Source organism: Amphibalanus amphitrite, unplaced genomic scaffold, assembly GCF_019059575.1.
Source record: "Amphibalanus amphitrite isolate SeventyFive unplaced genomic scaffold, NRLGWU_Aamphi_draft 000595F_arrow, whole genome shotgun sequence".
NCBI lineage: Eukaryota > Metazoa > Arthropoda > Thecostraca > Balanomorpha > Balanidae > Amphibalanus > Amphibalanus amphitrite.
The window spans coordinates 61,940-82,826 of record NW_024882089.1 but is presented as its reverse complement, the minus strand read 5'-3'; the positions used below and the strand labels follow the sequence as shown (position 1 = coordinate 82,826).

Below are 20,887 nucleotides of genomic sequence, written 5' to 3'. Positions count from 1 at the left end.
TGGAATACCAAATACCAAATTGGAATCGGTTTGATATCGGTATACCAAAATGTTGGTATACGATTGACATCTCTAGTGACTACCGTGAACAGAAATAACACCCATCCAACAGAGTGGTCAGAGGCCAAGGTAAATGTTTGTCGCTGAGTCTGTCGCTCACGGGACCGGGCCGCCTGACCGGATGTGACCTCTGCCTTTGGCAGAGGTCAGCCGCACCGAGCTCTGCAGACGCCCTGCCAACTCCGAGCCGTCAGTCCGAGGGCGGCAGCCTACGCCGCCGGCACCTCCTGCCAATCCAGCATGGCAGTGCACACGGTGATCGGAGTGATACTTGTCGTCTGGACCGCCCTGGCCGGGCGGTCCGCGGCGCAGCAGCAGCAGCCGGCCGCCCTGCCCAGCGCCACTGCCGACGAGATGTTCATCATCATCGCAAGAGCAGTTCAGCAAGAGCTACGGCCAGTCATCAGAAGATTCGAGTCTCGGGTGGAGTCGCTGGACAACAGACTGACTCTACTCGACTCTCGAGTGACGGAACTTACGACCAGTATTTTGAGAAGCAGGCAGAGTGAGCAGATGGAAGAGCTGTCCACTCAACTGACTTCAATCACTGCCAGACTCGACAGCCAGCAGTCGCAACTGAGCCAGCTCAACACCCAGCTGAACGAACAAAAATCACATCAAGAGGAGACTGCAACCACAGTGAATAACGTCACAGCGCAACTGGATAGCATCGTTACACAGCAAGGAGATCAACGGCTCACACAGACGTCTCAACTGGCTACAAGGATCGACAGCCAGCAATCTCAATTGAGCGAGCTCAACAACCAGCTCAACGAACGAAGAACGACTCATGGTGAAGTTTCAGTCAGAATGGATGACCTGACCTCCAAGGTTGACCTCCTAGGATCCAAGCTGACCGGAGCCATCAACAACACTTCATCCCAACAGGAGCGTATTGATGACCTAGCTGCTAAGGTAAAACAGTTGGCCCCTGCACGTGATTGCAGCGACCTGCCTGTCGACTCCCCATCTGGTGTCTACCTCCTTCGACCCAGTGGTAGCAGCACACAACCACCCATCGAGGCCTACTGTGACATGGCCACTGCCGGAGGGAACTGGACGGTGATCCAACGACGAGACGATATCAAGCCCCACCAGGACTTCTACCTCGGATGGACCTACTACAAGGAGGGCTTTGGTAATGTTACCAAAGAATTCTGGTGGGGCTTGGAACACGTTTATCAGCTAACGTCATCGGGCCGACAGTTCGAACTCCGTATTGACCTGGAAGCGTTTGACGGCAATAGATCATACGCTACATACCAACAGTTCCGTATCTCGTCTGAGGTGGATGGGTACAGACTGAGCTATACCAACTACTCGGGAACTGCCGGGGATGGTCTGCGGCCGAGCGTCAATGCGAAGTTCTCTACCCGTGACCGTGACCAGGACTCGTATGGCTATAACTGTGTACAGCTCCGTGAGGGGCCCTGGTGGTGGGGCACTGGCTGGGGGTGCGAGGACAGCAGCCTGAACGGACGGTACCGGGACGGCGGTAATAGGGACGCGACTGGAATATGGTGGTACGAATGGAGGACATATGAGTCACTGAAAAAGGTCGACATGAAAATCAGGCCCACCTAACTCATCTACACACTGAGCAGGACATCACAGTGGTGTAGATACGTATACCGAGCCGGTGTCACGGTATTTACTCGAATACTAACACTGTAGTATGGGTTAGAGTGTGAAGTTCTTACTTACTCACGTGACGTTGTACGAGGGTGCAATTCGGCGCTTTTCTGTGGATGAAAAGAAGGTATGCTGTGCGATTATCTATAGAACTCAATACACGTGTCCGTCGGTCTCTCTCTCTCTTCTGGAATATTTTCTAGTCACTGAAGAAAACCGAGATAAAATCAGACCCACCTAACTCATCTATACACGAATGAGAACATCACAGTGGAGTAGATACCCCGGTGAGACGTGTACCGAGCCGGTGTCACAGTATTTATTCAAACACTAACACTGTAGTATGGGTTAGAGTGTGAAGATCTTACTAAATAACGTGACGTTGTACGAGGGTTCAACTCGGCGCTTTTCTGCGGACGAAAAGTATGTTGTGCGATTAATATCTATAGGACTCAATACGCATGCCCATCGGTCTCTCTCTCTCTCTCTCTCTCTCTCTCTCTCTCTCTCTCTCTCTCTCTCTCTCTCTCTCTCTCTCTCTCTCCTCTCTCTCCCCTCTCTCTCTCTCTCCCCCTCTCTTTCTTCCTCTCCTTCTATCTCCCTCTCCCTCGCTCTTTCTTTCTCTCTTTCCCCCATCTCTCTCTCTTTCTCTCTCTCTCTCTCTCTCTCTCTCTCTCTCTCTCTCTCTCTCTATCTCTCTCTCCCTCTCTCACACTCACTTTTCTCCGCCCTTACCTACGTCTCGTCACTCGGCCATACAGAAGGTCAAAATATAGAAAAGGACATGATTGCAATTATTGACGGCCAGTTTACCTACTTTCTACCCGATGACTGGCATGGGCGCGGGCCATATTCGTAGAGCGGCCAGCCTGATTGGAGGCATCGACATAAGTCTAGCTGTGTTTGTTTGTTTTATTGGGCTAGTCCCTTTCAGCCCACTGAGACCATGGCAGAGCCGGAAGGATGGTAAGAATAAGGGAAGACGTTGGTTTGGGCAGGCACCCTAGTGAGTCGCGGGGCTGAGCCCATCCAATGGGACAGGCCGACCAGCCCCCCCCCCCCCCCCAAGCACTCACAGCACCCGGCTACGGGTGTGCTCCCTAGGAGCTAAGCTACGGTGCACTCCAATGGGAGCCGCCCGTGTGGGATAAGGTTGCCTGTCCGGCCCGGACTGAGGGGTTGCGGCGTGAGAGAAGGAAGTTTGAACATCCTGAGGATGGAAAAGACGGAACGGGCGAGTCTAGCTGTAAGCGATCCCAGAGGCATCTTCAGTCGTCCCGACCCCGAGGAGTCTCATCGGCTGCCGCCTGGCACACCAGGCCAGTCGTATCTGTGTATCTCCGATGTATCTAATCTATAACTTTTGAGCCTCAAAATGCCCATTCGCTGACCGACACATCGGAACGACCGGCAAGCCGTAAACTCGGTCCAGTCAGGCGCGCCTAAAGCCAGGTCGTTTACATCCTCAGGATGTTCAAATCCTTCTCCTCCACGCCTCAGCCTCCTGCTCCGAGCTGGACGAGCAACTTTATCCTATGCGGCAACTGGGAACTGGGAAGCTCTCAAAGGAGCCCGGACGCACCTGTAGCCGGGTGCGGTGAGTACCAGTGGGCCCGGTGGCCTTTCCAATTCGATTGGCTCAGCTCAGGTGAGTCGGCGAGTCACCAGGGTGCTCGCCCAGACCAATGTATCCCCCTAATTCCTATCATCCTTCCGGTCCTGAAATTGTCTCGTCAGATCGAAGGGGCCTAACCCAATAAAACAGCGACAAAGGTGTGTCAGCCAGGCTGACACCAGTAGCGGCGGAACACCTTCAATTAGGGGGGGGGGGGCACTGCCGACTTTTGGTCCCATTCTTTCCATGCAACGCCCATAGGGCTAAGGTTAAAATGCCAAAATCAAAGGGGCACATGGTGCCCCGGTGCCCTCCCCGTTCCGCCGCCTATAGCCAGAGCAGCACGTATAGGTACAGGGCCGGCGAATTTCTGTATCTGCTGCTGGTAGACAGACATACGGCGAATTTAGTGCCAAATTAGCAAAATTTTTCGGGGCCAATAAATTTTTGATCCGCTGCTGGCATTTTGCAAAAGTTACACCGTTTGTATACGTGCGCAATCGGCGATTCCGCAGCATTAAATACATACTGATTGAAATTAGTAGCCACGACTCTGAGTCAAAGAACCAAGGGTTGCCATGGTAACGTGCAAAGCGTTGCATTTGGTGCATGTTGCTATGACAATTGAAAGCTTTGGAAACTGCGTATGGTGGTAACGAACAGCTCCAGCAAAATCTCTCCAAGGCCACCATTTGTTTACCCAATTGCAGTGTGAAATCAACCCATATGTTGTGATTTAGGGAATAATTGAAAGCTTTTACGTTATCCTAGGTAATGAAATAATTTCTGAGGAATAATTAATGGCTATTTAATGCCTACATGAATCAGTTTGAAGCGTATCCCTACATAAAATCAATGGTTCAAGTGAAACAAAATGTGGTGTTAGGTTAAGTTCGGTGCGTACCGCCCCGGCAAGCTGCCTGGGAGCGCCCGTGCGCAGCCCCGAGACTGCCTGGACTCGCCCGTGCGTCGCCCGGGGCGGGACGTGACCGGTCGGTCGCGCGGCGCGCGGCCCGCGCCAGTGGGCTGGCGGAGTGTGCGGGACGCGGGCGGAGTGAGCGTGACGGACTCGGACTCTGAGACGGACCGATCGCAGACGGACTGGACGGGGCCCGTCTGCAGGAGACGACTACACGTGTGCCGGTGCGTCTACATTAGACTTCACTCCAAGTAAGTCCCACTACTTGCGATTACAAGCTATTTCGGCTCTTCAAGATGTCGACTTCAGCGCCGGGTACTTCTGGAACTTCATCTATGGTCTCTGTGAGTGTGACGACCGCCGTTCCATCGACGATGCTGAGTGTGACGTCGTCGGTGACCGGGCCGCTGACGTCTGTCTCTGCCGTGCCGTTTCCCATGCAGCCTTCGGCTCCTGTGGCTGCAATGAGTTTCGACGCCAGACTGATTCCCGAGTTTGATGGATCTGCTGATGTTGTAGAGTGGTTCACGCGAGCAGAGATGCTCTGTCAGCTGAGGGGGGCTGCACCGGAGTCTCACCTGCCGCTGAGATTAGCCGGGGACGCATTTGTTGTTTGGCAGGGGATGGAGTCGCAGCATCGGTTCTCCCTGGACGCGATAAGGCAGGCTCTCTACGCAGCTTTTGCGCTGGATCAGTTCGCTGCCTTTGAGCGTTTTGAGTCCCGGAGGCTGGAGGCTGGGGAATCTCCTGATGTGTATCTTGCCGACCTTCGTCGATTGGCCGAGCTGTTCGGCGGCATGCCGGACAGATCGTTGGTGTGCAAGTTTGTAGCTGGTTTGCCTGAGCCGGTGCGCCACACCGTCCGAGCCAGCTCGCGCGCCGACTCGCTCGACTTGACCGCTGCATTGGTCATGACGAGGGCGCTGTTGAGTGATGGACGGGCGCAGCTCGCGGCGGCAGGTGTGGCAGATCGTCGCCGTCTGAGATCGACGATGCCATCTCAGTCGGGGACTGGGATGCCGTCTGAAAGACCGGCTGTCGAGGCCCATGCTGCAACCGCTGCGACTGTGCCAGCAGGTGTGCGGCGCCGCAGGCGGTGCTGGACCTGTGGAAGTGTCGAGCATCTGGCGGCCGGCTGTCCCCGACGTTCGGGAAACTTGGCAGGGGAGGACGCGTCACAGCCGGCGTCCTCTCCAACTCGACACTGAGCGGCGTGCTGCCAATCACACGGCTGTTGGTGGATGGTCATTGGCGAACTGCGCTGGTCGATTCAGGGTGCACTGATAATATTATCCATCTGTCGTGCTGTGAGCGTTTTGTTAAACGCTCTGTGACCGTGACGACGGTGGGCGATGAGAAGCTCTCCTGCAACGGTGTGGGTCGAGTCACCGTGGAGACATCGTCTGGACAGATGGCGGAGATTTCGGTGCTGGTGATGGAAAAGGAACCTCTGGGAGTGGACATGATCCTCGGCATGGACGGGATCTCAGCTCTGGGTGGAGTCAGCGTCAAGTCCCCGACAGAAGTAGTGTTCTGCGGTGTCGCTGTTGCGTTGGAGGCCGATCTTTCTGTCGATGCCCCTGACTATAAAGTGCAGTTCGACCGGCGGGAGCGGACCTGGAAGGTGTCCTGGAAGTGGTCCGCTGGTTCCGCCCCAGAATACTTGAAAAATCAGGTCGCGATGTACAATATTCCTGAAGGCATTCGTGCGGACTTTGACGGAGAGCTTCGTCAGTGGGTGGCGAACGGCTGGCTGGTTCGGTACGATGAGTCGCGGCTTGGACCTCCACGTGGACTTATTCCGTTGATGGCAGTCAATCAGCCTAACAAGCAGAAGGTTCGCCCCGTAATGGACTACAGAGAGCTCAACTCGCACATCACGGCTCACACAGCTGAGGCCGACGTCTGCGCTGAGCAGTTGAGACGCTGGCGCAGACGCGGAGAAAATGTGGCCGTCGTTGATCTTCGCAGAGCGTACTTGCAGCTGCACGTGGACGAGCGTTTGTGGCCCTTCCAGACGGTGATGTTGGATGGTGAGCGCTTCTGTCTGACGCGGATGGGATTTGGTCTCAGCGTAGCGCCGGAAGTGATGCGTGCCGTCGTGAAGACGATTCTGGAGCAGGACCCACTGGTGGAGCGTGGAGTCTTGGGCTTTGTGGATGACCTGCTCGTGGACGAATCGGTCGTCGATGCCGAGTATGTTATCGATCACTTCCGTCGGTTTGGCCTAGATTGTAAGCCGCCCGTGCGAGCAGCTGACGGCGCGCGTGTCTTGGGCCTGCGTGTGTCCAGTGGACACGATGGACTGCAGTGGGCCCGAGACAGTCCGGTCGAGGCTCCCCCTGCCAGACTGACCCGGCGTGCCGTGTTTTCCTGGTGCGGCAAAATCGTGGCCCATTTTCCAGTGTGTGGCTGGCTGCGCCCCGCGGCTGCGTTTCTCAAGCGCAGGGTGAACGGCCTGACGCGTGGGTGGGATGACGAGGTCGAAGATGACGCTCTCCGGGATCAGATGCAGGATGTTTCGACGCGGATTGCGGAATGCGACCCGGTCCGTGGGCCGTGGTGTGTGAACGGCCATGCTGCAGTCGTGTGGGTAGACGCGAGCTCTCTGGCGGAAGGAGTGGTGATCACGACACCAGAGGGCTGCGCGATCGAGGACGCCAGTTGGTTGCGACGAGACGAGAGCTCGCACATTAACCTCTCGGAGCTAGATGCCGCAGTCCGAGGTTTAAACCTTGCCGTGGCATGGGGGATGAAGGACGTCGAGCTACGCACGGACTCTGTGAATGTTCACCGATGGCTCAGTGACGCACTGACCGGGCGCGCGCGGCTCCGCACGAAGGCGCAGAGTGAGCTGCTGATCCGGCGGAGGGTCGGCATCGTCAGGCAGCTTGTTGAGGAGCTGTCCCTCAGTGTCTCTGTGACGCTGGTGCGTTCCTGCGAGAATCGTGCCGATGCGCTGACACGTGTGCCGGGAGAGTGGCTCCGTGCTGATCATCGCACAACTGTGGCTGCTGCCGTGGTCGTGCCCGCTGGAGAGACTCTATCAGCAGCAATCAGGGATGTTCACGAGAGAGCTGGTCATCCTGGCGTCCGCAAAACACTGTATTTTGCGCGCCGAGATGTGACGAGGAGCGTCAGGCGTGCCGACGTGCAGCTGGTGGTGTCCCGGTGTGACATCTGTCAGTCCATTGATCCGGCGCCCGTTCAGCTACCGCATGGGTCTCTCGAGGTGAGCGGGCTGTGGGAGCGCCTGGCGATCGACATCACGCACTATCAGTCTCAATCGTACCTGTCACTTATCGATTGTGGTCCATCGAGGTTTTGTCTATGGGGCCTGCTGCGCCGTCCAGACGCTGAAGCTGTGACCGAGTTCCTGAACAGAGTTTTCTGTGAACGCGGTGCGCCGTGTGAAATACTCTGCGACAACGACACAGTTTTCCGCGGGCATCGGTTCGCGGCGTTTGCGGCAAAATGGGGCATTGCGCTGCGATTCAGAGCAGCGTATGCTCCAGCTGGTAATGGCATCATCGAGCGTAACCACCGCACGGTAAAGGTGATTGCTGCTAGGAAGAGGTGTTCCATTGAGGAGGCAGTGCACATCTACAATATCACGCCACGGGACGGAGAGAATGAAGAGGAGTCACCTGCAAGTGGCGTCTACCGATACCGTGTGCGAGATTGTGTGCAACACGCTGACCGCTCGCTCGAAGGTGCAGCGGAGGATGTGCACCAGCCTGTGAGAGGCTTGGTGGCCGGCGAGCCGGTGTGGGTCCGCCAGCAGGGCTCTCGATGCACAGACAGGTCACGGCCGGGCGTCGTAACCGCCGTGCTGTCACCATGGGTGGTAGAAGTGGACGGGGTACCCCGTCACGTCAAAGATCTGCGGCGGCGGCAGGGAGTCTCTCCGCACCGTGATGGAGCGGCTGCGCAGCGAGGTGTGACGCGGTGCTCCGCCGGGCCCGCGGTTGATGATCCGCCGTTGCTCATCACTACGAGCGTCGCGGCCCCCGACTCGGCGGCCATCGTGGCCGGCGACCCGGCTGTGGCGGTTGGTGGAGCGCCGGGGAGTGTGGCGACTGTAGCACCCGCGGCATCTTCTTCTGGCACGTCATCGGCCGTGTTGACACCGGCGGCCGTTGGAGCGGCGCCTGAGACTTCTTCGGCGGAACCAGGGGCGACTGAGCAAAGTGGTCTGCGTCGAAGCGCACGGAGACCAGTCGAAGTGAAACGCTTCTGCTGCGAGTTTGGTTATTGTGTGGATTCGCAACATAATTAAGTGATCTTGAAGATCAGGTGGGGGTGTGGTGTTAGGTTAAGTTCGGTGCGTACCGCCCCGGCAAGCTGCCTGGGAGCGCCCGTGCGCAGCCCCGAGACTGCCTGGACTCGCCCGTGCGTCGCCCGGGGCGGGACGTGACCGGTCGGTCGCGCGGCGCGCGGCCCGCGCCAGTGGGCTGGCGGAGTGTGCGGGACGCGGGCGGAGTGAGCGTGACGGACTCGGACTCTGAGACGGACCGATCGCAGACGGACTGGACGGGGCCCGTCTGCAGGAGACGACTACACGTGTGCCGGTGCGTCTACATTAGACTTCACTCCAAGTAAGTCCCACTACTTGCGATTACACAAAATTATTGTTATTAACCGTAATTTTGGCTTATGTAATGCACAATTGCAATAAAAATTATTATTTTTTCATTTTTTGACCACCAGTGTTCTCTTGCAGAGGCCAGCCATGCCGAGGTGGCAGCGGCCATGGCAGGGCCTGGCGTGTATCGCCGGAGGGTTCGTCATGCACCTGACCCTGGGCACCATCTACACATTTGGTGGGCATTTTGTGTCAGAGTATCTTACTCCTCTTCCTTATTTTCTGACTATTATCAGAATATTTGGTGAATATCTTACCCATATTTTTTTAGATTCAGGTGAGACTTGTTAGCCTGAAGCTGTGAATTTCAGCCCATATGGTGTATGGGCTCTTCACTTCTCCCATTCTCGTAATTATTCTCTAACACTGTCTGCAATAGTGCATTGAAATCTGCTCCCCCTTCACCCCTCTCACCTCTGCAGGTAACGTCACCTCCTACCTGACATCGTACCTCCATGTACGCGTCTCTGAGGACGTCGACTATGCCACCACCATGTGGATCCCCGCGCTGATGAACATGGGCCAGGGCCTGACACTGGCCGTCGGAGGCCGGCTGTACGGCCGGTTCGGGCCGCGGGTTGCCTGCCTCATCGGATGTGCGGTGCTCACGTGAGATGGGTTGGGAGAGGGGAAAAGGGAAGGAAGGAGAGATTGGAGGGAGGGAGGATAGACTAACAGTTAGTGATAGATGGGATTAAAGGGCGATGAAGGATAGAGAGGGAGGCAGAGGGGATAAAGAGGAGGAAGGAAGAAGAGTTAGGAGCTGGGGATGGTGAGGGAAGGATTTGGGGATCGAATATAGATGAAGAGACTGATACAGAATGGGTGGATTGAGGGAGATTGCGGCTGCTGACGTAAGTAGAAAAAAAGAGACGGCTGTTAGACTCGAGCGCCACGGAAGAGCGATGGGGACGGATGAGGAATGAGGACAGAGCAGGAGACTCGCAGGGAGGATGGGAGGGAAGTGTGGGATCGTGAACGGAGGACAGAAGAAGGCGGGACTGGAGGTGGGAACTGGTGTACTAAATTCATGCAGTTAGTGCTCGATCTCGCTTTCCCTTGTCATTTACCGCCTCAGCTGCTAAAACGTCTGCCCGCACTGAGTCTCGAACCCGCGTCCCCGCAGTGTGAGCACGGCGCTGAGCTCGCAGACGGTCCGCTCCAGCGTGGCTCTGCTGAGTCTGACGTACGGCCTGGGAGGTGGTATCGGAGTCGGACTGGCCTACGTCGCGCCCATGAGCTCCGCCATGAAGGTAGGTAACCCAGATAAAGTACAGCAGGAGTAGTAGGTAAAAAAAAGATCTTGAACAACGATACCTTACCAAGCGTAACGTTCGATAGTAAACCGTAGGCAAGACACAATAACTGTGGTGTGCGGAAGACTTGTCCCCTTCCCCGGGTATTTTTACCTGTTTGCGGAGATAGCGGTGAAAAAATAGCAAGTTACTTTTAACCCCACGCATTGACATCAACTTCACAAATGTACATGAGTCAGCTCCGCCAAGGTTCAGAACATAACGATCATATACCCACAACCACGATTATCGTATCGATGCAGACTTTCTTTACCTACCTGTTGAATGTTGATGTACCTACATATTATGTAGATGCTCTTGTATAGCGTGTCCCGTCAAATACCCTCTCACCTCCTCTCTCTCTCTCTCTCTCTCTCTCTCTCTCTCTCTCTCTCTCTCTCTCTCTCTCTCTCTCTCTCTCTCTCTCTCCCCCTCTTTCTCACCCCTCTCTCTCTCTCACCCCCTCTCTCTCCCTCTCTCTCCCTCTCTCTCTCTCTCTCTCTCTCTCTCTCTCTCTCCCTCTCTCTCCCTCTCTCTCTCTCTCTCACGCTCCCCCCTCTCTCCCCAGTGGTATCCGGAACGCCGCGGTCTGGCCAATGGTATCATTGTGGCCGGGTTCGGCATGGGCGCTGTGGTGTTCAACTGGATCCAAACTAGCTACCTGAACCCGGACAACGTGGCTGTGGCCGCCGACAAGTGAGAAAGAGGGAGAGAGAGGGGCGAAGGGAGGGAGAGGGGGAGGGAAAAAGGAAAGGAGGGATGGATGGATATAGGTGGAGAGGAAGGTGCACCCTGTTGTAGTGGGAGATGCTCAGCGTGGAAGGAGAGAAGAAAGGAGAGCAATAGAAAAAAAATTAAAGGGAGCTAGCGCGAGATTTGTCAAGTCTAATCACAACTGCTTTCATTAAAATTTAGCGGTAAATTTGGAACGAGGACATTCCCGTGTTCAGATGCTTTACGATAGCATGTCTCTCACACCTCCTATCTCTCCCTTTTCCATCGGTTCTTCTATCCATGGCACCCACTTTTTCTCTTTCTCTCCTTCCATCCATCCACCTCCTCTGTTATATCTCTCCTATATTCTCTCGGTACTCTCAACTGCCTCTCGCTGTGTTTCGCTCTCTTCCTCTCTAACCCCCCCCCCCCCCGTCGTCAGTTATTTTCACGAGTCGTCCGTGCTGGATCGGGTGCCGTCCATGTTCCTTCTACTGGCCACCGTGTATGGAGTGATGCAGCTGCCCAGTATTGCATTCATACAGGATCCCAAGGAACAGGTGAGATATGTCAGCTGGTTGTCATGGCAACAGGGGATCCGCTGGCACAGGTGAGATAAGTCAGCTGGTTGGCACGGTAGCGGTAACCAGGGTGATTGGTAGCTCAACTAGTTAATTGGAGAGTGAACGATAACCAGTCATGTTAATTATTCTTGTTAGAGTGGAGGTGTGTGAAAGTCTTCCGTTTGTCGTCTGTCTTGGACATGCCAGGAATTGTAGTCATTTTGGGGTATTGTGCTCCAAGGCAAATAAATGATTGATAGATAGGTGAAGAAATAAAGAAGTGGAAAATGATCACAAAAAGTCGCAAAGAGTCGTGTTATAGATCCCCGCCCACCTGATGGTGCAGTTATACACTCTGTGGTGTCTCGCATTCACTCTGCGTCACATTTCTTGGTGTGTTTGATTTCAGCGGCGTCGCCGCTCGGACAGTACAGCCCTGCTGGACGACTCGGACGAACCATCGGCACTCAATGTGGTCAGTATTTACCAATATGCACTACAGTCAGAGTTTAACCATCCACGTTCTGTTTCGCTGGTGTTTGGGCGGTTCAGTTGGTCAGCATTGGCGGTTAATTTCGTTGGCTCAGTTTGTACTGTCATTGATGAATTATGTGTTGATGTATTTAAATGTGCTGACATCTCCCACGTTATGCAGCTGCTGCCTTGATGTCTTGTTTCGTTCTGATGCAGCGTGCAGTGTGAGATACTCAATATTGAGTGTTCTTTTTTGTGGTGTTGCAGGGATCGACAGAGTACGAATCGACGGAGGACGAGGGTGAGCAGACGATACATTCTGAAGCTCATAGAATGACGGCAACTACCTTATGTGCTCCTCTAGTGGTTTGTGCCAATGATAAAATGAGTACAATGAGTAGTTTTCGTCATTATTTTGGTCGTATATTGCACATTTATTCCTGATTAATTTCATCCATCAAGCCTCCCCCCCCCGTTCCCCCAGGAGCAGTGAGTCTGTCTCTATCCGAGGCTCTCCGGACCCGGCAGTTCTACCAGCTGTACGTCACGTTCCTGTTCAACACAATCACCATCGGCTTCATCAACCCGCTGTGGAAGGCCTACGGACAGAAGAACATCGGTGGGTGCCCGACGGGAGGCAGGGTCACTGACCAGTCCGGGGATTCAGAGGGTGGTAGACTTCTTAAAAAAAAACTACAGGCTATAATTACTTTTGGTGATCGTATTCTTACCTGTCGCTGAATATTTTGATCTGGCCCAATCTTATAAAATGCCGTACTATTCTATTTACGGCATTTGGTAACATTGACAGTGATACCAGTGCCGACAAACGGTAATCCGAGTCGACAAAATGCTTCTTTGGACTGTCAACATACGATGGACTGAAATGCGTGAAAACCATCTTGCATTTAATAGCCGTGTTCTGGAGCTTAACTTCAGCCAGTGCTGCCATATCCATTCCACGGCATTTATGAGCCAATTATCCTGCCGTCGGGAGGAAGAAAGCCGTAAGTCGCATTTTTATCGATTTTTCGTTTTTGATATCGTTGGAAAGCTCTTTTCATGACGCGTTTAATGGTACTGCTCAAACGTGTGTACACTCAAAAATGAAAATATTATATATAATATAAAAATTCAAAAACGGATTTGTTACATCAGGGATAGCAAAACACGCAGGAAGAAAGCCGTATCCTTAAATTCGGCAGATACGGCATTTATGCAAAATTTCAAACAAAGAATGTGGAACTGATAAGTCAGAAAGAAAGCCGTATCTTGTAGATACGGCTTTTATTTGATGGTGGCCTGTGAAATATAAGCCGAATCGTTGGTCCTGGCAGTTTGGAAGAAAGCCGTATCTACTCATTTAGCATGGCTTCGGCATATCCTGGACGGAACAGTTGAACATTTACACAAACATGCTACGTGATCGCAGCAATATGTGACCATTTATAGGGGAATTTTAATTGAAATAAAATAGGGAGTGAACTTGAGAAGTTTGAAGCCAACAGAACTTTGCCAGCTCGGTGGTGTCAGCAGGGTGCCTGGCATTCAGTATTTTGATGTGCTAACCAGCCGGGAGCGCCAGTATAATCCGACCGTTCTTTTCCCCAGCTTCGTTTAAAATTGCAATAAAAATACCCGATCTAGCCTCCCCCATGATTAATTTGTCCTCCCTGTCCCCACCCCACCCCAAAACCAAAATAGCATCATGTTAAGTTCGACCCGGTAATCATCATAGACATGCAGCTCGTAACCGGCACGCTTAGTACGACGACCTACAATCTTTGTCGTAAAACCGTTGAAGATATAGTGAAGATATAGTTGAATACCGTGAAAGGTCGATTGCTATTGCCAACCTCGTCACATTCATTGTGATAATTTTGACCACGCCCATGGATCTTTGGGACGTCATCCCCTGTCACTTCCATTCCTGGTCAATGACTTTACCGTCTTCTTTCCGGCTCCCTCATACCCATGATGCTCAATCATATTGGAAATTTAGGCTACCTTGTAGCACCCACACAAGCCCAACATTGTCATATTCTACGGGCAGCTGCCCAGAGCCTACCAGCACAGCTGTGGCCGGTGAAGGATGCAGCAAGGCGTACTGAATAGCCCTCTGCTCTATTGCAGTAGGCGCTATAATCAGAGCCCTGTGAATACGAGTGCACATGCAGGGGCCTTTTGAGGGTGCGCCCTCTAAAGGGCGTTCCCGCAGACGTGTGGAGCTCTCTGCAGTCTAGCGATCTCCGACAATGAGGCGGAATTTGCCTACACCCTCAGCCGCGGCACAGTGCTGTCGCCCTAGATGTTTCGCACAGGCTTTGTAGATGCAGTTTCTTTACAGGAATTCCTGAAGTTCTACACAATCCTCTATTTTGGTTCAGGAGCCCGGCGGTTCCGTGCTTGCAGCTGCGCACCACGTGACTTAACAGCGCCCCTTTTCCAGGAACCTTGTGTCCAGCTAATCAGCAACATTCCCACTCATCGTCTCTTGCCCCCTTGAAGTGCTTTGAGGTCTGCAGATCGACGATTGGAAACTACACTATCTCGGTTCTCTCGACATTGTCGCCGTGGCTCCGGCGCAGCGGCAGACCGGCACACTCATCTCTCCGAATATATCGGTGGCTCAGAATTAACTCTGGAGTCCAGTGTAATAGAAAATTGGAGCACCGTACAAAGACAGCATTCGTGATTCCCCTTGTTGGTTGCAGGCACGTAGCCAGGATTTTGCTCAGGGATGGGCCACAGGTCGCTGCCTAGTGTCGTGCCCCTCCAGAAAAGGAAAACTCCTCGGATTTGGCCCACTATCTCTTGGGGTGTGGTGCAGCTGTTTTTTTTATTAAGTTTTATTTTATTTTTCGCCTTAAGAGGGGGGCATGGCCCCTGTGCCCCCCCCCCCTTGGCTACGTCCCTGGTCGGTTGGTCAAGCTGTCTTTTGATGGCACCCTGCGCAATCAGAATCCAAGAGCCTAAAGTTACGACAATAATGCGATTATGCAATATGCATGGATGCTGTTTAAAATGGGTATCATGTTTGTTTTTGTATCGAACGTTCAATTAAATATCCATACTTGAGAGTTGAAGCAGTGGAACGGAACCAGCAGCGGAACTGCTTTAGTTCTTTTATGGACAAATATGTGCTGTCAATACAAATGCACCGATGATACTGCTTTTTGACGACAATATGATAAAACAAAAATGGCGATACGGCTTTATTCCCGATCGGTTAACCAATGTATCAGACATACGGCTTTTTTCATGACAGTATTGCTCAGGTGTCTCGTACGATGCGGCTTTCTTCCACGATACGGCTTTTTTCGTGAAAGAAATATTCCGCAAACTCGGGGTTGAATTGGAGGCAAAAAAGTTTTTCGCCTTTTGCTTTTAGGTTAAAATAATTTCCCTTTTATAACCACTTTCATTGGATGTAAAATTTCTTTCCGATCACTGCAGTATGTTTTGTTTCGTTATTGAGCGAAGTTAACGAATTGTATAACAAAAAACGCGTTTTTGCCTCTCCTGAACAATTTTCAATTCGAAAAAGTGCCCCAGATACGGCTTTTTTCCTCCCGACGGCAGTATCATTATGTGCCTGTTTTTAACACATTTTACATTTTTACGGGATTTTTTTTTGTAGTACTTTTCTGTATCGCAGTTTTTCATCTTAGTTTGGTCTCCGCGTTTTCATTCACTCACGTATGCGTTATTCATTTCATTTCTCCTTGATTATCTATATCGGGTGTTACATGCTCTTTGTTTACCAAACCCTTCCAGCATTTTACACACTGCGTTAATTAATTTTCATTACCTCCTTGATTCTGATTTATCCCTCGTTTGTGTTCGTGTTGTTCGTTGGGCTGACTTTTCCCACTGACTGCCCTGTCCCGGCGTTGTCGGCAGCCGATGACCATTTTCTGGCGTTTGTCGGTTCGGCGGCGGCCGTGTTCAACTCTCTGGGACGAGTGATGTGGGGAGCGCTCTGCGACAGGACATCCTACAGGGTGAGTTTGAGAGTTTAGAAGCTCCTCAACGTGTGAAGCTCTTCTGCAAGAAATCAGATGTGGGTTGGTTTTGTAAACCCTGTACTACACCTTTTTGCACTCAAAATAGGCATCTTTTCATTCAATTTCGGCGAATTGCATTCAATTTTAGCGATCTCTCTATTCGAAGCAAATGAGAGATCGCTAAAATTGAATGCAATTCGCCGAAATTGAATGAAAAGATGCCTATTTTGAGTGCAAAAAGGTGTAATCGTACCCTGGTTAGCTATAAAAGTGATGGGCGTCGGTCATTTTTTTGTTACGATGGTAATTTTGCAGTCATGGTCGCTGAAGGCTGAAGCCTCGTGAACGTAATGTTATACTGAAACTAGGTAAAGTGACACGTGCTTCGAAGGCAAAGGGAATGAAATAGTTTGACGCTGCTGCCGCCGGGAAGTAAAGTCATCTCGCTATCATCGTCATTGTCAAAAGCAACTTCCGACATTTATTGTCTCATCAACATATCCCCATGTTCCTTTTGTCCGTGCTCCCTGCGCCCACCCTGTCCTCTATCGGTCAGCCCTGTACCACAGTTTCTTCGTTCTGCCGCCAGACGGCGATGCTGTGCACGTCCACCCTGTTCTCTATCGGCCAGCCCTGTACCACAGTTTCTCCGTTCTGCCGCCAGACGGCGATGCTGTGCGCGTCCACCCTGTCCTCTATCGGCCAGCCCTGTACCACAGTTTCTCCGTTCTGCCGCCAGACGGCGATGCTGTGCGCGTGCACCCTGCTCTGCGCGGCGTTCGCCACGATGCAGCTGACGCCGCTGGGCGGCCGCTGGATGTTCGCCGTCTGGGTGTGGCTTGTCTTCGTCTCGTTTTCGGCCAACTTTTGTCTGATTGTCACGGCCGTGGCCAACACGTACGGCACCCAGCATGCGGGACCGATCTACGGAGTGATCTTCAGCAGCTCGGTAGGTTTGGAGGCGAGGGGAGGGGACTGGGGAGGGTGATGAATTTCCAGTGGCGGATCCAGGGGGGGGGGGCAAAATGGGCATTTGCCCCTCCCAAACGGCATAATTTTAACATCACGCCTATGGAAGAGGCATGGAAAGAATCGATAAATTGTTATGGTTTGCCCCCCCCCAAAAAAAACTGAGCTGGATCCGCCTCTGTGAATTTCTTCAGGTTTCATGGGCTGTTGGCCGGTTTGATGATTAGTACATTGTACAGCCCTCTGCAAACTGCATGGTAGGTATTCTTTTTACGACAAAAATGAGAATAACGCGAATACTATGCTATCGGTCATTCGGAAATCGTAACAGCAAGACGCGCTAGACCCGCCCCTTAGATTGGCATCATCAACGTATTCATTTTTCATCTAATTCGGCAACTAAACCCAAAAGTTTATATTTGCCCCTAAAACAAACTTTTGCATTTTGTTGCCACACAAGGCGTATACTTTGTTTATTGATAGACCTAATCGAAGGAGTGGAGCATGGCGCATCTATTTGCAGTGAGTTCCGACCGACTGATAACATAGCCTTTGAGTTTTTATCGGTTTTGTCGAAAAAAGAATACCTACCACGCAGTCTGCAGAGGGCTGTATATTGTACATTGAGCCCAGAACACCAGTGCGGGATGCGGAGCTGAGGGAAAGGGGCAGCACTGGATACCTTTTTTCTGGATTGGGGCTGCCCGAGCTCTCCCGATTCCACGCCGGCTTGGCTTTGGAGCCGCAACATAAGGCACAGGTCAAGGTCACCGCTAGGGCGGCGGCGGGTTTGCTGCGCCCGTGCTACCCTAACTCGGCAAAAGTATCCACCGCTGGACAGGGGCGAGGGCCGAGGGAAGGTGGGATTATTTTAGGGTTGTGATCTTTACTATCTTGAAGTGGCGGTGAGAAAATGGCAGTAAGGTGTGTGTAATGTGCCTGGAAAGATTTGATGGGTTTCATCAGCTCGGGACTGCCGGGATGTCGCTTGGTGGATGAGCAGTTTGGAATGTAGCTAACAAACCCCGATTGTTTCGGGGTTAATCTCGACAACTAAAAAACTCAGCGTCTCTGACCCTCTGCATTTGCGCTTTTACTCGTGCAGGTAATCGGTTCGCCCATCTCCGTCGGACTGGCCAACGTTTTCCTGCAGAAACTCGGATTTCCGGTCATGTTTATGATACAGGCCAGCTTCGTTTGCGTCAGTAAGTACGGTCATCGTTTATCATACAGGCCCGTTCCGCACCGGGCAAGTGGCTGATTTCGTTTTACACTGTCACATCAATAATGAGAGTCACAATATGTACCCGTTTTTTTAGAGCATTTGTTTCCCAGCTAATACTAGGACTGCACTTTATCACCAAGCCAATTTTCGTAAACTACAATTATTCAGGATTCAGTCAAAGAGAGCATCTCAGATCTCGACATATCGGTAATGTCGAATGTCGGTATCTAGGAAGTTTAAATGAGACTCGAGCACCCTGCCTTTCGTGGTTCTAATAATCTTTTGTGTTGCAGAAACATTTCCAATCTGAAGTCGCCAATCATAGCGGTAGTATCAGCTCGACTTCTCTCAGTCCTCTCAATTAATAGCCTCGCAATGGCCCTCGCCACGCGTTTTTGAACTGCGGCTGCTCAATTGCTCAATGTTGCACTTGCTGTGCCTGTACGTCATGCTTATCTGTTTTTAATAGCGTCGATCCCTGCCAGGTCTGCTCACTGGGTTGTATTTGCTCTTTTATAACACATTTCTCAATCGTTTTCAGGCATCATTGTCACCCTAACTTTCCGCGACAAGCGACTGACTCACCGCCACCTACCGGACAGACGGAGCCACTCTAGTTAGTCTTCACTCGCTAGATGTCACTAGCGTCGACAAGTGCACAACCGACGATTCCAGCTAAGTGCGGATGAATGGTGTATTTATTTCCTGCAATGCCAAGAATCGTTCCGAAGTTTTATAAGGCTAGCGATGAGAAACAAGGCAAATGACGAGAAACTTAATGAGCTGATGGATTTTTACACTATTCGTGATGTTATTTTTGTACGTTTTTAGCCTGGCGAAGGCAATCAGGAACGCATCCTTGCCATTCCGCTCATGACTACAGTTACGATGTTTTTTTTTGTACTACGGAAGCGAATCAGATCGACACATCAATATCATTAAGGACTATCACCAATTTTCACATTGGGTCAGAGCATCAAAGATGTGTCACTGATGTTATTTTAGCCATAGGTACCCGTATTGGCAGGACTTTGCTTTCATTTTACTTTGACCGTTCCGTCCACGAGGACTTGCCGTCATCATTGTGACACTGGATAAAAGCAGGGATCATTTTTATTGATACAATAGCTATTTAACTGTGTATTTATTCAGTTGAACATAGTTTTATTGCAGCTAGTCTCATTTTGTGCCTGTTCAGAGTAGATATTTTTTTACCAACATCGTGCTGGAATCTAACCATGGATATCAAAAATATGTATTTGTTGCATAAGTGGATGATCCAAACCAATATAGTTGGCTATTGGCTGCAAAAATTATCTTACCTTCCATATTCTTTTCATATTGGCACCAAAATGTGTCGTTTGCCGGTGAATGAATCTCACATTTCGGCCGAATCGATGTTAAATTATATAAAAGATTACGAGTAAGTTCAGCGGTGGGCTGTGAAGACACCCGTGCTCGATCTTGCCAAATCCTGTGCATGCTGATAACATCATTTCAACTCTCCGTTCGTGACTGCCATGACATAAAAGCCGCACAGTAGTGCCACAGTCGAGACCTTTACATACTTATTGTTCTCGACTTTTGGTCATTTGGTGTTGTTTGAAAGCAGTTATGCAAATGACCTTGCACAATTGTCGTCCCTTGCACACAAACTCTTCGCTTAATGATGCAGCGTTTGCACAGCATTTATGCTGTATGCTGGCCCGGTGAGATGTCGATGAAGTTTGAGTCAATTCAGGGGGCTAGGCAATTCCCGATTAACCCTCGCCCGTAAACGGTGTTTTGCCACCTTCGCCCATGCAGGGGGGGGGGGGGGTTGGTGCGACCCCCCCTTGGCGTTTGAAAACGGAGCGTCGTAGAGCTTAGCGGAAAAGACCAACGGATTTTTCTCAACGAGATCTCGCGATTGGTGGTATATTTTTTGGTCCTAGGTCAACATTTGACCTACTTATGACCGGTCAAAGGTCAAATTTTCGGAAAAAATCTAACTTTCAGATTGCCGCGCCGATTGCGGCAAAACGGTAAGAGATATCGACTTGAAACCTTCACTATCGTGATCCTTGATCAATTCTCTATCGTTTGGTGTGTATTTCGGTGTCATAACTCTAAAAATGATGCGTTGGGAGCATCGGAAGTCTGCAAGGTCATTTGTGCATTGGTTCACGTCAGGCGTGTGACGTCACTGACCTGACCCTGACCCAAAATGAACTACAAGAAACAACCGACGATGCCTGAAATAGATAGCAAATTCGAATTCAGGGCATCAAAATACCCCGAAAAGGCATACAAGTGCAAGAGGTCATTACAGGTTAACCGAGGTCACTGACCTTACCTTGACCTTTAGTAACCTTCAAAATGTCAACGGACATTGTGTCAATGTCAAATCAGCCAGTTGTGATTCTAAAACAATCCATCAGTGTGTCAGGTCAGTCGGCATTTATACCAATGTGAAGCAATCTCCAATTTAGCGTAAATCTGGCCGGAGGTTGTTCCCTTTATGACGTCATAACTCCGTGACCTGACATGACCTTGACAAAAAAAACCAAAAGTTGCGCAAAGGATGCCCCAAAGGGTACTGAAAATTTGAGCAGGCTATCTGAAACGGTTCGGCGTGTAGCTAAGAAAAACCTCAGGAGGGGGGGGGGGGTTGCACCCCCCCCCCCCCTACATGGGCGAGGGTTAATTGCGGGGGCTATGTAATTTGTAGTTGGGTTTGCCTTTTACAGTGGTTACTGGTTAGCTAGGGAATTAGGATTGGGGGGGGGG

At 51.5% G+C, this 20,887-nt stretch overlaps 2 protein-coding genes across 3 annotated transcripts; both read left to right on the top strand.

Moving 5' to 3' along the window:
* Positions 1-258: 258 nt before the first annotated feature.
* On the top strand, positions 259-1,994 carry LOC122394487 (techylectin-5A-like). The gene has a single exon (XM_043391380.1). The coding sequence runs from the start codon at positions 301-303 to the stop codon at positions 1,642-1,644; it is 1,344 nt and encodes a 447-aa protein (XP_043247315.1). The 5' UTR covers positions 259-300; the 3' UTR covers positions 1,645-1,994.
* Positions 1,995-3,997: 2,003 nt separating this feature from the next.
* On the top strand, positions 3,998-18,819 carry LOC122394486 (uncharacterized MFS-type transporter YhjX-like). 2 transcript variants are annotated; one of them, XM_043391378.1, is made up of 13 exons: positions 3,998-4,078; positions 8,950-9,049; positions 9,294-9,480; positions 9,998-10,124; positions 10,735-10,862; positions 11,323-11,440; positions 11,853-11,918; positions 12,185-12,218; positions 12,402-12,536; positions 15,821-15,921; positions 16,664-16,873; positions 17,999-18,098; positions 18,660-18,819. In XM_043391378.1, exons 2-13 carry the CDS (start codon positions 8,959-8,961, stop codon positions 18,737-18,739), a joined length of 1,377 nt encoding a protein of 458 aa, XP_043247313.1. In that variant the 5' UTR covers positions 3,998-4,078; positions 8,950-8,958; the 3' UTR covers positions 18,740-18,819. The 2 variants fall into 2 exon arrangements, with proteins under 2 accessions (XP_043247313.1, XP_043247314.1); XM_043391379.1 differs by lacking the exon at positions 3,998-4,078 and adding an exon at positions 8,663-8,824.
* Positions 18,820-20,887: the final 2,068 nt, after the last annotated feature.